Below are 17,702 nucleotides of genomic sequence, written 5' to 3'. Positions count from 1 at the left end.
TTGGGGTCTATATATACAAGCCTCAAGTATCGGCGCACATGCTAAACTGCCTAGCTTATAAGGTAGTAGTGCGTGCTACTTAGGCTGAGGTCTTTGATTATCAACGACGGCAGCTGGGAGAGACGATGAATGCGTGGCGAGAGAAAAGGAGGAATCGGTATCTCGTAGCTCTGCAGGTAAAGGGTTACCTACTGCGATCGATCACGACAGTGTGCTTCAGAAAACAACACTCTCCGTATATCCGGCATACGAGCCGTCCCCTACCACTGCAATATTTTCAGGAGAAAAAAATAACAGCAGACAATATATTTGACACTGAGATCAGAGATGCACGGTTATTATCCCCACGGCATCTGCAAGATTAAACACAATGTCAAAATCATTATCACTGCTATATATACTATCTTCTCTGCACACAGACACAAAAGAAATACACCTATTCAAAGAAAAAGATGTAATGTCGATTATCTGCACAAGCAACAATCTGTCTAAGACATCATCGATCAAACTCTTCAAAGACCCAAAGCCTGTAAGTATGCTGGGGTAGAGATGTCGGAGGAGGGATGATCTCCTAAACTATGGGTCCACCTTGTGAACCAAGTCTCAGACTACGGAAAAGAATCTCTCGCCAATCTAGCCTCAGGAAACTGCAGATAATATGTTTGCCCTTCCTGAATAGCGCATCTAAACTACTCCGGCTGGCCCTTCAGTATAGAACCCTGCATTGTTGATTCTAAAACCAAGAGCAACTCAGAAGCGATACAATCACAGCTAACATCTCTAGACCAAAATGACTTACCTAGAACAGGGATCACGCAAGAAAGTCCACAGTCTAGCAAATCAAATAAACACAATGCGCACTACAAAAAGGATGCGATATTCATCTTATAAATGAAAAAAAGGATCTCACCTAAGAAATTGACCATCAGCAACACCAAAACTCTTCCTTGCACAGAACCACACACCTCACCGCGCACCAGACCACAGTCCACTTGCAAAACAACAAATCAATGTGCCGATAACCTCATAACCATAATAGCAGCGCAGAACTCAGAAATGCCTAAATGCATCAAAATCCAAGCCCCCACAGAACCACCTAGGGCCTCCTGTCCAACACAACAAAACCAAACACACAACTGCTACAGAAAGCGTTTAGGCAGCCACCACAGGCTCGGTACCAAAAAAATAGAAACATCACAAGACCTGAGAGGCGTCCCTAATAGCCAGCCATTCAAAGGAGAGGGGTTAGGGCCTCTTGCACCCAAACAAGTAAAGAGAGAGCACCTGCACTTTGTGTTTGCAGCAAACACTTTTAACCCTACAAAGAGGTCCAACCCAAGGGTGACATCAAGAACAGTAATATTATTTGGTTACTGTTTCACGATAAGGTGTTCACGCATAGCTGCTAATCCTGGAAGTCTGGAACAAGAAACGCGATGAGGATTGGTTCTCTAGCTAATTAACGTCCAGAGTCGGCACATGCTACAGAGCAAGTCACCACATAAACATGGGTAGGAAAATGGCAAGATGGACAGAAAACCCTTGCTGGCAGCAAACTCCTGGTATTTCCATCACAACGGAGGAGCAACTGTAACACCCTGTAGAAGAAAAGGTTACCAGTTAAAGAAAGAATGGTCGCAAAATTACTTAAAACAAGGAGAAGTAGTTGTCAAGATGCGAGGAATGATTCTAAAGGAAAGGGCCCTTACTTCAGAGCAATGTACATGGTGCATAACAGCCTGCCTCTGCCTGCTTTCACCTTCTATACAGAGCCTTGATGTCCTGGCGCATCGCATTGTTGTCCAGCAGCTCGTCTTCGCAGTCATCAATCTCAAGTTTGTTCAGTTTGAAGTCCTCTGACGTGCAGTGCTGCTCGCTCCATTCGAACCACAGCTTCGGTATGACTTCTTTTTTGAACGCCTTCTCATGGTCGCCTTCCTCCGGAGAATCGGCGGCTACGAGCCTGTACACAAACACTTTCTTCTGCTGCCCAGGCCTGAAAGCCCGCCCAATCGCTTGACGGGTAACGGACGGGTTCACGTGGACATCTAGGATGACAACTCTCGATGCACCCACGAGGGAGATGCCCTCCCCGCATGCCCTGATGGAACCAAACAGAACTCTTGCGTCGGCGGAGTTGTTGAACTGATCCATTGCCACTTCTCTATCTTCTTGACTAGTATCACCGGAGATCACAAAGATCTCCTTTCCTACATGCCAGCCCCTTGTCTTGACCAGTAGCCTTTCCAAGAATTTCATGGGAAGTATGTATGAACCGAAAGCAAGCACCTTCTCTCCTGCAGAATTTGCAAGTGCCAGGATATTGATGAAAAATCTGGCCTTCACACCGTCTGTCACATTCATGGACTGGACCAAACTATCAATAGTTGCATCGTTGACAGCCCTTTCTGCAGCAGCAGCTTCTGACATTTCTGACAGACAAGGATGCATGTATAGTGCAGTTCCTACTGCGCCTTTTTTAAATATCTCATAGGCTCCCAACTTATGAACGAGTTCTTTCTGCTTGGGAGCGAGTTTCAGGAAGACACTGAAGTCTACTAGGCCAGGTAGATCATCTAAGATATCACCCTTGTAGTAGTGAAGCACGTCTTTGGTTAGTTCTCTGAGACTTCTAATGACATGTGCTTTTCTCGTGAAGTTCTCATCATGCACCATCAGGGTGTGTTCTACTGAGTCAGTGAAGGCATTATCAGCACCTGGTTTTGAAATCCTGCCACCTGATATGGCTACTTGACTCATTATACGTTTAACGATAGGACGAGATGATTCAGTCTTGAGAAACTTCGGGCGTACAAGGTTCAAGATGTTGAACACTTCCGAGACATGATTTTGGAACAGTGTACCAGATAGGACCACCTTACGTGGAGTTAGTACTCTGCTCAGTGATTCGAGCACATCAGTCTCCCGATTCCTAGGTGTGTGGCCCTCATCCATTATCAGTAGGTTAGGGACCTGAAGCAACATGTCACGGCATGCAGCTGCGACGGTGCCACCCCCATCACTGCAAATGATCCGGGAGAACTGCTTGTATCCGACAAGCAAGATACTCAGTTTGGCTTGCCAAGCTTTGAGGATTTCCAATTGATCTGTTCTCTTGTCAGCCTTGACAGAATAGAAATCATACAGTGGTATGTCCTCCACTTGCCACTGTTGAAATTCCCTCTTCCATGTACCTAATATACCTTTAGGAAGTATAACAAGAGGCCTTGCAGAAGGGTACTTTGCCAGGAAGCTCTGAATGAAGCTAATGAGCATGAATGTCTTCCCCGAACCAGGGGCATGAGCTAGAATGCAACCTCCTGGTTTGTCAGAGACTAAATTCTTAACCAGAAAGTGGAAACCTGCCAACTGATGTGGTCTCATTTGCTTTGCATGTCTTGGATGAATGGCAATGTCTAACACAAGAAGTTCTTCAGCGACTCTAACATCACCAATGACAATCTCGTCAGGATCCTTTGAACGTGTTTCAGAGAAATAAGATCTTGACCTTGATGCCTGGCATGAGGTAAACATAATGTCAATTGACTGTTCCAATCATCCATACATTTGAATTTCATGATTACCATATAGAACATTTGAAATAGTGATGTATGCTGAAGTTCCATATATGTTACTAATCCCATGTCTTGCGTAATGTTGCCCAGCTAAATCATCTATCTATTATTATGTACCAAAAAGAACTGTACGGTAGAAAATAGAAATGTAGACTACAAATTCTCACAAAAAAAACATACAACCATATGTTGAACATATCAGCATATTTGTTAAATATATGGCCTGCAAAGTTTGCAGCATTGCAGCTCAGATCGCCTCTCTGGCGGCACAGAATTCTCATCCCTTGTCACTTCTGTAGCACTGGATCCAGCTCATCCACTACCTACTTGCCATTCTCCATCTTCCCCAAATCGCTCTTCCCGCATGTCCGCACCTACTCCATGGGCTGGTGTACACCTGGGCATTCCTCGGGCCGGGCCAGGTTTCGGGCCAGGCCCGAAAAAGCCCGAACCTAAATTCCCAGGCCCGAGCCCGGCCGGGCCCGACCTTCGGGCTTACTAATCGGGCCCGAACCCGGCCCGAACAGAGAAAAGCCCGGCCTGGCCCGACAAAGCCCAGCCCGAACTAGGCTTAGGTCGTGTTTTCTGCAAGCCCGAGCCCGGCCCGGCCCGATGTTCGGGCTCCGAAATCAGGCCCGAACCCGGCCCGACATGCAAGCCCGGCCCAGCCCGGGATTTTCGGGCCGGGCTGCCCATGCCCAGCTGTAGGCTGGTGCCACCACACAGTCCCAAATCGCCACGCCACACCATAGACCATCTCTGCACCGTTCTTCTCCTCACCTTCAAAGAAGCTAGAGGTGACAGAAGAGGATGCTACTCTCAAACTAGAGTTTTTGCAGACTAGAGGCACACATGGCCATCACTCCACTGCATTCAAGTTACCCCTGTCCGGAAAGGGGTAGCAAGCAACCGCACATGCCCATGCCCCAAACTATACTGTAACTTGGTGAATATTTTATATTTCAAGTCATTGGATCGATGGTCAAATCTCCTTTTGTTTCCATGGGAATTGCAGGAGATGGGTGTGCACCCTATTTTAACTGGAACAATTGTTTTTTTAGGAGGTTTTTTTGTGTTGTCCATGCTTTCTAAAAGTTTCACTGTACTCCAGGGCCTAGTAGATAGTTGCTAATAGCCTTTTATATTGGGGAGTTAAAACTTGATGGTAAAGCTTGCACAAGTACAAACCTCATTTTCTCAAACAATAAACAGACATGTAGCTGAAAGAGATAAGCATATATGTTTCCCTTTGGAACCTCATTTTTCAGGTAAGTCTAATATCCACTTAGTTTATTTCTAACCAATTGCCAAGCTTAGGATATGCTGTATATGAAAACCATGTATGCCCTTCATTGATTAACATTGTGTTTGCCTATATTACTATTGGTTTAAAATGATGCCCATTAATTGCCTATTCTATGTCAATAATAACATGCATAATCCTGATTTTCTCTCTCTTTGGCATAGCATAGCATGACAACTGAAGGCTTGGCTTTAATTAGTTCTTACATGCTTTGCTACTACATATCACAAACCCTTGGCCTTCAACATCTAGATATCTCCAGATTACTATTCTTCAGCATCACCACTTATGACTAACCGAGCAAAGATGTTGCACACTTGGAGATCAAGTATAGGTACAAGATTATATTGATAGCTACAGTCTACATTGATTATAAAAACAAATGAGATCCCAGTTTGTTCAATGAGACAGACCCTCAATTGTTCTTGAATCTAAAAATCATGTGTTGTTTAGGAATTTAAACACACAGAATATATATGTTCTTTCCACAATAATAAATTATATTCCTGAGTCAGATGTCTAATACTCTCTCCGTCCATAAATGAGTGACTCAACTTTGTCTAGATACAGATGTATCTAGATCTATTTTAGTTATAGATACATCCATATTTAGAAAAAGTTGAGTCACTTATTTTAGGATGGAGGGAGTACATATAATATCACTAATTCTAGCACAATTTTTTTAATAGCACCACCATGGGCATGTTTCGAAAATGATCAGACCAGTTTTATTTCCTATAGTCGTAGGCTGGTATTGTCATATCCATATTCTTAAGATATTTCGATTTGTATAATGCTGCAATTTTTCTTTGCTGAATAGCAATTAAATAATAGAACTGGTTATGTATTTGGAGTAGCATTTCAAGCATGACACAAGTACTTTGATATTATCATGTTCGGGAGCAGATATTGGAAACTGCGGCGTTTTTGCATTGCAATTCATTTGGCACAGTTTTTCTTCAGAGGAAATGTGGTGGATCGCTGACCAGCTCCAACAATGCATCCATGTATACCCTTATCTATTTCTCGGTTGTTTCTTTAATAGAAAAATCTAGCTGTTGTGTGCTGCAACAAGCTGAAACGGCATGTCACTCTTATCTATTGCTCGGTTGTTTGTTTAATAGACTAATCTAGCTGGAGTGAATCAGAGATGACTTCTCATCAATAAAGATTTCATAGCTTCGAGGGCATCTACCGTCAAGCGAGCATAAGAATAGTAGAAAAGGTACAATTATCAATACTATGGTCATCCTCACAATATGGACCATTTGGAAACTTGGGGACGATTGTCCCTTAACCAGAGAGCAATGCAAGTTGCACCAATTAGCGGACAAAATGAAGGTGCAATATGTATGCAATGGAGGCTCCGCTGTCAACGCTGTTGGATATGGTTTTCAGGATTTAAAATAGTTTAGTTTTAGCACCCTCTGTAGACTTTGTTTCTCCATTCACATCCCCCGCACCCTATTGATTGGATAGATAGGCAGATCTCTCGGAAATTTTCAGGAAAAAAGTGGTTAACTGAACTTCAATTAATTCCGAAGTATATATTATGCCATCATAACATTTGTGAAAAAAATATGTTGCAGAGCAGTTGATACCAAATATCAGAAAATAACAACAATATGTGCTACTATACTAGAAAATTTTCTTCATGCTGGAAATATAGGAATAACCAATACAACAACCCACACGAAGCATCAGGCTGTGCGGGATGCCCAGATGCGTCCATTTTGTTGGTTAAGATGGTATGGTCTAATTATCATGTATGATTATGTCATATTATGCCCCTTTATGTGGTTGGCTTGTTCAAGCAATGTTATATGAAATCAATAAAGCATTTCAAAGAAGTTTCTGCACACACAAAAAAAAATGATGGCCGCTCATAAACGTGGGCCACTTTGCTAGTTGTCAAAAAAGAATATGGTAAGAACTTGCTAAAATTAAAAATAGATGCATATAAAGAACAATTTATGTTGCTAAATGAGCTCAAAATTGCAGAAGGATCGCATATCTTAAGCAAATAATATACCTTTTTCCACTGATAATCAATGATCGTGTCAGCCCTTCTCACAATCATACCGCAGACGCGGCATACATGACCCAGATCATCATGAATCTGTATGTCATGATTGCAGTCAGTGTCCACCTCTTTTTCACCCACTTCTTTCTCATTGGCTACTTCTTCAACAGTGTCAAGCTGGCCAATAAATACAAGTAAGTCATTATGGCAAACAACACAAATCGAAATTAATGTTGAAGTAAAGTGTGCAAAAATTCTATTACACTGCATTAACCATGAATTTTGCTTTGTGCAAAGAGTTAAGTCCACATAAGCCACCAAACTATTGAGTTGAGCTCACTTTACCAGGTAATCTGCCCCCTTATATTGCAAGTAGAACTGTGTATGCAACATAGGGAGTGCCACATGAGCTTGGATAGAGGGGGGAGAGAGCAAGGGGGCTATGTGGACTGATCTTTTGTGCAAAGCAGTTCAATATTCAGATAAGGTAATGACATAGCGCATATTTATAAGAACAAACGTTAACTTGCAAAATGATAGATTTCAAAATGTTGCAGCAAAAAAGTCATAATTCTGTGATTATAATTTATACCTTAGAGCTTTCTACAGCCAATGAGAAGTCATTCCAAAAATCCTCGAGACCATCACTTTCTTTTTCTGATTTATCCTCTTCCTCCATAGGCTCATCTTCCTCCATAGGCTCATCTTCCTCCACAGGATTGCAAGTTTCCGAGGGAAAACCCAATACCGCTGGATTCGCATTGTTTTTTCCTTTTCTTTTTCTTGGCGTAGTTTCAGCATCCCCATCTAGCTGGGAGCTTGGGTCAATTTTCTTTTGTTTTCTCTCCTTAGGAAGAGCAGGGAAAACTTGTGTTTCTGCTATCTTCTCCACACGGGTAGCAACCTACATTGAGCAGAAAGAATTACTGCTGGAAAACGAAACCGTTCAGCTTTGAGTTGGAATAGATTCAGCAAATAGCAAACATTTGTACCCCATTATTCAGTACAAGAGAAAGGGGCATTTGAGAAACTAATTACACAATTAGATGGATGAACATAAAAAAAAACACTGAAAACAAAGATAACAGATTAGCAGTGCCCTTCAGAGATACCGATGTGCATTGCAGCATGTAGAACAAAAACAATAATACAGTGCGTAGAAGTTGAAGTTCGCTAAAGCATTGCAAGTAAAAAAGCACATACAGCCAGATCTTGGATACGTTCCTCCTCAGGTCTTCTCTGCAATATAACTCTCTCAAACTGCACTGACGGTTGATAACTGGGCAAAGGATACTGATTCACTATAGCTGCACTCTGACAATACGGAACAATTTGACTGGTTTGGCCTCCATCACCATCACGCTTGGTCTCACTTGGTTCATCATTTGCTTCGGTTGCCAGCCATGTCGTGAGAGTACCAGCATGCTCTGATGGCATCAGCAGCTTGTTTTCCTCAGGCGTGAGCTGATTGCTCTTCTCAGGTGCCGGTTGCTTGCACGCTGCAATGCTTTCATCTTCATCATCTGAATCAAGATTTATTACCACTTTGCTATTCCCCTGTTCTTGGCTGACGGGGCTCTCGGTCGAATTAGTTGCAGCACCCGCCACGTGACTCCCGGTGGGGTCAGGCAGAGTAGTGGAAAGGAAACTTAGCAATTGGAGCCTCCGAGCATACGAACTTTCCACCTCCTTGCTAACACTGCCGCATCCCCATATGCGACCCATACTTGCAGCCGGAAGTGAAAGAGCACCGACGGGGTCAGGAGCCTTCTTTTTTCTCCGGTAGTACATGCCTACAGAGACAGATGATCAATTACTTTCATACAAGAGAGAAGAAAAAAATGTATTGGCAATGGAAGTAGGACTTCTGATGATATACTCTATGTAAACCGCATGCAAAGTGGACAAGAAAATGTATGGTGAATACAAGGCAGTTATAGGAAAGCAGACAGTTCTGGGAAACTATAAGAACCCTGAAACATTGTGGCCAGTATGCAGCAGTGACCGATAAAGCCACTATCATTCATGAGTTGAACGTTTACATTGGGAAAAAAAAAAGAATTCGTAGGAGGATCTAGCCACACCATGATAGGTAATTCGTACATTTTTTTAAGATAATTTCTACACTTGCGGCTTTAGGAATCCTGCGGATCGAAAAGGGCCCAAAAAATGGAAGAAATCCCCAAACCTTGGCAAAAACCCTAAATCCCTACAAATCCAGCCCCTTTCCCAGCAAGGCGAACGCAAATGCAGCATCAGTCGACCGATCCTACGCACGATCTAAAGCCGCCGCCTTCCCAATCCGTCCCCCTCGCCCGGCGGCGCCGAGGCCAAACCCCCGTCACCGACGGCATAGGCGTGGCTGGCAGAGCCGCCGAGGCCGCGGGATCACGTCTGAGTGAGGGAGAGGAGGAGCAGGGGTTCCGCTGGAATGCCCCGCTTCCAGTCGGCGGGCGGTCCCACTGGCGGGCCCCACTTCCAGCCGGCGGAGGGCGGCGGAGGGCGGGTCGGCTTGTCGGCGGTTGGTGGCACGCGGGAGGGGAGGTGGTGGCAGGCCGCCGAGGAGCTCCCGCTGCGGGGGCGCGAGGGCGAGACGGTCCTGCCGCTCGCCCTCCCCGCTTTAGCTCACTGTCTGCTTGCGGCGCTCCTCGCGCTTCGTGGACTTGGAAGGGGGAAGGGGGGAGCGCTCACCAGAGGACGCCGCTGGGGAGTCTTCGCTGGGGGCGGCGTCCATGGCCGCCGGCGACGGCGACGGCGACGCTGCGCTGCGCTGGGGAAAAGTGGGGAGACAGGAGCGGAGCGGAAAATGTGCCTCTCCTGCTTTTGATATACCTCCAAGAATAAGAACAGGGCGCGAGCGACTGTTTGGCTTTTCAGCAGTTTTCAGTTCTCACGATTTTGTTTGAATTAATGAGCACCAAATATGTGGATCCCCTAGTATTCCTCTCTTATTTAATGGTCCTTCGTCCTATAAAAAATTGTCGGAGATTTGTCTAAATTTAGATGTATCTGGACAGGAGTATTGGTTTTTGCTGGTTCGATGTATCTAGACACATCCATCGTTCATGGTCAAATTATTTGGTGGATTGGATTTCACTTGTGTCTATGGTTCCCTTGTTTCTCCACATTATTGAATTTTCTCTTTTAGTTTTTTCTCTATTAAGAAGTGAAATAGAATAATTTGTGTTACACATTGTATGTCCTAGAATAGATCTTATTCTTCTACCTTTCGTCTAGATACATCCAAATGAGTGACACTAATATGGAATGGAAGGAGTATATTCTTTTATCTTTCATGTGATTTAATTTTATACTACTTCCTCCGTCCCAAAAATATATTGTGAATTTGTCTAAATTTAGATGTATCCATATATAAAATCGCGCATATATTTACATCCAAATTTAGACAAATCTAAAACATCCTGTTTGGGACAGATGAAGTATATGTTTTAATTAATCCTGATTTTGCACATAGACTATTTTAGTGTATAAACAATAATCAAAGGTATGTATCCATGGCTATTAAAAGTCAAGCATGTCTTATATTTTGATGCGACTGTCTGACGTCGTCGAGCATGAACCCTAAAACTTACCTCCTCTAAAGCAAGTTGTCACATCTGAAGCACCACAAACCATATTCGCTGCAAACAATTTTTCTAGTTAGTGGTACTGTATTTGTTTTGCTTGCGGGTCTAAATATGCCAATTTTCGGATATAAGTTTCCAAATTGATCTTCATGAGTTTTCCATGCACTTGATCGGTTGAATCATCACTATGTGTTCTCACCTTTAGTATGTGTTTGAGCTGATGCTATTTTCGTGTTTATCACTCGATAACGGTTCATTTTACAAATTTCACATAACAATTTCTAACTTTTTCTTATTTTTATGTATGCCACATAGGCATGTTCTCCTTTGCATGAGGAACATCGTACCGTTTTCGGTTGAACTGTTGAAGTGCATGGATGAAACTACTTCACACCCACAAATCAAGGGTGGAGTTTTTCAACAATATTAATGGACCACAAGTTCAATGTTTTTAGCAAAAGAATACTTGAGACATAGTTCACGTTAAGAAAAAACATCCAGTCTAACATGCACATGTACATGAACATGAACGTGGCCCTGCTTCATCACGCAGTTCATAATATGGGCTTTATTGTTTGATGATTGTTTTAGATAATGGACAAAATATCAATATCTAGCTTGTGATAACACAAAATTTCTGGTTACTATTTAATTCACGTACCGCTAAAAATAATTTGCTGCTAATAACTTTTGTTTTTGGCTAATCTATAGATTTTAATTTGGAATTTAATATTTGTGCTTATAATAAAAATTGGAGTAGATCTTTTCTTGCATGAGAACTAGCTTGTAGTATTAATGCATATACGTATATAGCTGAACTAGTGAAGATAGTTAGCAGAAATATCTACACTTAGAACCTGGAAGAAAGAATAGAAATGAAGTTTGCAATCCATGTCGGCAGTGCCTAGTCGGCCAAGACGTGCCTGGTTTTGAGCATGCCTGAGTCAGCTCCTACGTGCCAGGTAGAGATAGGATGTCAAGTAGTAGCATGACACGTATCAGGCTGGCTCAGATATTTATCTGGGATTGAACCGACGTAACCTTTCCTATAAATAGATGCTCCTGTCGGTGGACTGCACTTAGAGCTGGGCCTTATCAATTGAGTGAGCGTGAGATGCTACATGCAGAGAAGAAAACACATAGAGAAAGAGCTCTAGTTAGTTAGAGAGAGAGAGAGCGTGCGACATGAGTGTCCATCCATATTGAGTTTGAGATGGAGATGCTGCCGAAATGAAGACCCGAGCAGTATATGATCGAGTAGTATCTGCTAGTATCAGTTTATGTTGCCGCGGGGTTTCTTGTCGGAGGATTTTGATCTGTGATATTATTTGATAGAGCAGATTACCATCTTTTATTTAAGGCAAGCTGCTTTATACCCTTCATGTATTTTTGTAGAATACATATTGTTGTTGTTAAATACATGATATAGTAGTTGGTAGATGGTATCGGAGATATTCGTGGGCTAATTCGCCGGTGTCGTTACACGGTGATGGATCCGCTGGAGCCACTGGTACGAATCGGGCATTAGCGCGAATATCGATAGAAAGTGATCAACATGAGAGATACATGTTTTTATAAGAGCAAACTTGGTGCTACGAAGGTAAACATATTGTACCGGTCACGAGTTCGGGTATGGGACTCATCCGTGTTCTCCGGCTGGGGACGGCCTCTGTTCGGGAACGTGTCGGTGATGGATCCGTAGGAGCGACCGACATCGATGGGTCGGAGTGTCCGGGTCTTAGAGGGTATAAGAACACTGCTTGATTAGCGCAACCTAGTCAAGACTGTCGATGTCGGAGTACCCCTCTGCAGAGTGTAAAAGTGTGAATTTCACCCCTGTGATTCCCGGGTAGGGAAACTTACTTTCATGTGTGGCACCATGCGTTTTAAAATGCCTAACTACCTAACCATCTTTTGTTTTCAGAAAAGCATTTCCGTTTTACAATTTATATGATTGTGTATAATCGGTTTGCTGAGTATGACTTGTCGTACTCACCCCAGCTCCCCAATGTTTTTATCAGAGTTGCGCAGCAGAAGACCTCGTCGATCGGAGATTAGGCGGAACCAGCGGGTGGGAAGCGATATAGAGAATCTAGTTGTTATTCTTGTGTAAATGTAAAAGATATATATATAAAAATGCTGTAGTTGAGCTTCTCGAGATCCACTGTGCTGGTTTATGCCCGCATTTTTAGCCTTGCGCGAGTATGAGCCTCTCGGTTTATAGGCGCGCGGCGGCTGTCTCGTCCAGGTCCGGTCTCGGGGCGTGACATAGCTGATATTAGTACAATAATTACACAACATCAAGAACCAGTCATCGCACCTACATGCACATACAGGAAGCAAAAAGAAACAAAAGAAATTGACATCAGAATTTCATGTTGAATCAATGAACGTCATACAACCACACCAACCAACATTTGGCAACACATAGCATGCGAGAATGGTTCTCCACAAGCAAGTTTTACGATGATCTCACTTTCCATTATATATCCTTAGTATGGAAATATATAAACATTTATAATATTTGATTAATGTAATTAGATCCATCGTGAAGTATATTTTCATATCCTATGCATTTACAAAGCATATATATGCAACATATTTTTGGGAAGAACTGAGAATTTAATTAGCATTGATTAGCAATCTTTATTTGCTTGCATGCTTTGGGGTGCTATAATTTGCTCCCTCATTTGTAGAAAAAGAGTCCAAACTAGCCCTAATCATTTTTGGTAACTTGTTATATCAGACTTCCTCTATTAAAAAAAATAAGGCCTATAAATTTAGTCAAAGTCAATGTCTACTAAATTTTTATCTATTATACAGACAGGAAAAAATAAATGCAATATTAAATAAATATCAAAAGATTGTAAACTAAATTTTCAATGTATTATTAAATATTGTGGATGATGTTTGTACTATATATTTTGCAAAACTTAGTAAAGTATGACTTTTGTCCAAATTTATAGGCATTATTTCTTAGAGGGGAGGTAATATGATGTAATATCAATATGGCTTCGCATGCATTTGGGGTTATTCGATGTGGCCCTGTGTTCATGGTGTAACATGTTGTCGGTGACATATATTAACCTTGTGGATCAAGAAAACAAACTACAAAATGAACCGTGCTCATTCATGTTAACAAAATAAACTACTACAAAAGGTACCGTGACCATTCATATCAACAAAAAGAACTAAGAATAGGTGTGACGTTGGGTCGGGTGGAAATGTGAAAAGAAAATTATGTGCTATATATATAGGTAACGGCGTTAAGTTTAGATAGTGTGAATTGCCCTGCACGGCTGACCTATATAATGGTCGGATTTACTAAAGCCTATAAATTTGGGTAAGCCTATATATTATGTGATGTATATATAGGTAACTCAAGCCGAGAGAGGCGACGCAGGTGCTGATGGTAGTGACGTCCCCCTTGAATCAAGCCTTGCGGACCGCGAGGGTGCCTCCGGTCGAGCTCGGCGACACATCCATGGCAGGATCGTGGTTGATGTGGCAGGCGGAACCAAACCACCGCCTACAAGCTTGCCAAGAAGGGGGAGCGGCGGAGGGCGGGGAAACTTTTCCGTGGAGCAAAGTAGGTATAAACGGAAGCGATCTATCGCAGATTACGGCAATGAGTGGTGGTGGCTGGGAAGGAGGGGAGGACACGTGCCCGGAAGGAGATGAAATTTCAGTCATGGCAATCGGGGGTACTAAATTTGGGCGGCAAAAAATTGCAATATGACGCACCCCAGGTAAAATATCAGCTGGAAAAATATATCTGGGTAAGCATGTCTCTCGGGTATCTGTTTGGACCCCTTTTTTAAGTAAAGATTATTTTTTCGAAGCGATCCGATATCTGGGATTCGGGATTCGGGTAGAGTTGCTCCAAGATAGGCTAGTACAGTAGAACAGTTCCCCAAAAACAAAAGCTACAACGCTACAATCTATAAGACCTTGTTTGGCATTAAAGTTAATATGAGATTAGTGCGAATAATCCCCATCAAACGACAAACCTTACTTATTTCTAAAAACATGTTTGATACTAGAATATTAAGCGAGTTTAATTTGCTTATTCTCATGTTTTTCTAGATATTAAGGTATTTTTCTCAATCTTCAATACTCTACCACTACCTAGTGGATTAAAAAAAATAGTGAGAACAGATATTTTACCCAATACTACTCTAGAGGATTACCCATAATCACCACAAACACTCTAGTGCGAAATAAAGTCTATTAGATTACTACTACGTAGCTACTTGGGGGTAAATTAGGCATTTTGACGAGAGAAGATGCTTGCAGGTTAGCGAAGGAATCGGTATCTTATACTCTTATAGCGCTGCAGTCTACCGCGTGTGGCCGATCACGAACAATATGTTTTTCAGAAAAAAGTCGCAGTGATAGAGCGGTTTTTTTTTTCCTTTGCAACTGCTGCCTACGGCGGCACCGGCACTGACATGGTCACTCGCTCGCGGTCGCGGGCCGTGAACGGCGCGATCCGACAGGCCGCCTTGTGGAGGCAATCGGCCGTGCGTGCCTGCGTGGTGCTCCCGCGCGGACTCTGGTCGTTTGGCAGTTGGGTCGGATCCAGGCCACGGTCTCCCTCTTCTTTCTTGTTCTTCAAAAAGTTCAGAAAGAAAACAGTCCTTTCCTGAGCAATCGATGCAGAGGCGCATGCGTGCATATACTTACTTTGCTTGTGGTTTTTTTTTTTTTTTTGGAAACATGCGTTCAAATGATTCCCATCTCCCGTCTCGCAGCCATGTGGGGCCTCCTCCCATTTGCTTCTACAGGTAGCAAAATTGCTACGGCTACCCACGGAAGAAAATTTCTTTTGGGACAGCCTAGATAATCATACAAGGATTTGCACACTCATTCTACAATCATAAAAAAGCTATCTAGGAATTGCTTCAAGGATATCAATCATATGGTCATGTAAGAACTAGTATAAAAATATTATATTGACAATTCGTCGTACTTAGGTTGGTGACAAATACTGTGGAATATTTTAATTAACAGTTGTCTTTGGCCAGGTGTATGTGCGTACCTGCTCAATAAACATGTGCAAAGATGTATCCAACACTAATGACTAGCTACTTTGGTACGATTAATGTAGCGCACACTATGTACTAACAGTCAAGCAGACTATTTAACTTCTACTATGCTACTATTCGAGTATAGTTTACAATCGGCTTCATTAGGGTTTATCATATAAGTGTGGTATGACGTACAAGTAACTATTTGATGGATGCTAATGATAGTATACTTATAATTTTTTGAGCTCTACAATTTTGATAATGATCGATTGTATAATTGTTTAATCTATTCTACAAGAGATTGAAACGACAATTAAACCATAGTACATCTAAAAGCTTGAATGGGCTATGCAACATGTGTGTGGCATGGGTCGTGTCCCCATAACAAAATATAAAATTGATTGGAGGATTAAAACTGATGTAAACGAAAAGGTACAAACAAGTGACCTCACCAACAGTAACATGCATTGTTTTGGATATACAAACACCGGATCTATCCATCCACCAACGTCTTAAATCAATGTGAAATCGCATGGGTGTGTAGCAACCCATGTTGATAAGGGGATCCCAGCAGATCTTCTTAGGGTGTTGCCCGATCTTTAACAGCGAGAACCCGGGTAGATAGAATCTCCCAACAACGCGATGAACGCAGCCTGGAGAAAAGGGACGAATCCAGCAAGCAACGGATCGATGAACGATACGCCTCAAACCTGAGCTTGACAATCCTTGATGAGCACAAGAACCTTCGCAGTGGATCTTATTATGAACTAAATAAACGACAGTGCCGTACCCCGGAGGGATGATACACGTGAACACACGCAATAGTTTTAACCTAAACATGTCTAACCCCAAACCCTAGCCGTGCCAGCCCTTATATGAGGGGGTGGCCGGCCACGCCCTTGTGGGCTTGCCTAACTTGGTTTGGACAGCCCAAACCAAAACTAACTCGACTTATTAAAAATTCTAATTGACCCATATATGACCATTACATAAAATAAGATAACTAGGCTGGTGGAGTCCTGAAATTGGGCTTCACATCGGCCTTCATGCTCGTATCATCCTTCCCCCTTCAAGAAGTGTTGTCCCCAACGCGTGAGGGTCTTCTGGAAAAAGTGACATGATATGAACATCACACGTCTGCGCCGTCTTCAAGTCTTGCCTGCCTACCACACCACATCCTCCCTCTCGGTGTGCTTGACTTTATACAACACTTGGCGCCTCCTTTCTTCTCCACATGAGCTTGGAGTTCGGTGTCAATACCTTCTTATTGTGAGATCTTGATGGAACCCTGTGTTGCTGAATATGAACTTTCTTTGTGCAACCCTGCAAACGAGTAATGACTGGGATACAAAGCTGTCGAACACGACCATCATTGCCTCTATGCATCCGCGGTGTCGCGGAAAATGGGACTGCAATATTTCTAGCACGGTAGTGTCGCTGCCCACTGTCTCCACTGCCGCGCTCGCCTCCCACTCCTCCCACGCGCATCTGCGCCATATGCACTGAAACACTATCAATACAAACATCATCAGTCTGTATACTGGCATCAACACAAACTGAAAGTGTAGCACATGTTGCAACATCATCATCAACAATAGGATTAGCTTCATCCGGCTTGTCACAAACAAGAATTGTCTTGTCATCTACAGGCACGGCTGAAACATCACCATCATCAATACTCGGAACATCATACACCTCATGCTGCACTTTAGGCTTGTGCAACTTCTCCTTACGCACCACTAACTCCACATCGGACTTGATATGATTATCACCCATAGGCTTTAAAGTCCGCTGTTTGTCACCATGCATAAAAGAATATGTATTTGCTCTCCCAGCATGTATCACATTACGATCATACTGCTATGGACGCCCAAGTAGTAATCCACACACCTCCAATGGCAACACATCGCACTCTATCTCATCGACATAATCATCAACTGTAAATGGCACACGCACCTTATGAGTAATCTTCAGCATACCACAACTATTCAAGCACTCAAGACGTTTAGGTTCAGGAAGACGCCATGTAGACAACCCCAATGCTACCACCATCGCCTTTCTTATGCCATTACTACAGCTACAACCATCAATCATCAACTTGCAAGCCTTGCCCTTTATAATGCACTGAGTCTGAAACAAAATCCACCGCTCACTACAAGAAAAAAATCATGTAAAGACACTACA

The 17,702-nt window shown here is 42.8% G+C and overlaps 1 protein-coding gene across 1 annotated transcript; it reads right to left on the bottom strand.

Annotated features, from left to right (window-relative positions):
* Positions 1-1,290: 1,290 nt before the first annotated feature.
* Positions 1,291-9,652, bottom strand: LOC124693452 (protein CHROMATIN REMODELING 35-like). Its single transcript, XM_047226928.1, has 6 exons — positions 9,593-9,652; positions 8,105-8,694; positions 7,494-7,805; positions 6,911-7,078; positions 1,710-3,516; positions 1,291-1,598 (listed from the first exon to the last, which is right to left on the bottom strand). The coding sequence occupies exons 1-5, from the start codon at positions 9,633-9,635 to the stop codon at positions 1,756-1,758; spliced, it is 2,874 nt and encodes a 957-aa protein (XP_047082884.1). The 5' UTR covers positions 9,636-9,652; the 3' UTR covers positions 1,291-1,598; positions 1,710-1,755.
* Positions 9,653-17,702: the final 8,050 nt, after the last annotated feature.

Source organism: Lolium rigidum, chromosome 2 (assembly GCF_022539505.1).
Source record: "Lolium rigidum isolate FL_2022 chromosome 2, APGP_CSIRO_Lrig_0.1, whole genome shotgun sequence".
NCBI classification, from domain to species: Eukaryota; Viridiplantae; Streptophyta; class Magnoliopsida; order Poales; family Poaceae; genus Lolium; species Lolium rigidum.
Note: the sequence above shows the minus strand (reverse complement) of the source record. Positions and strands in the feature narration are given on the sequence as shown.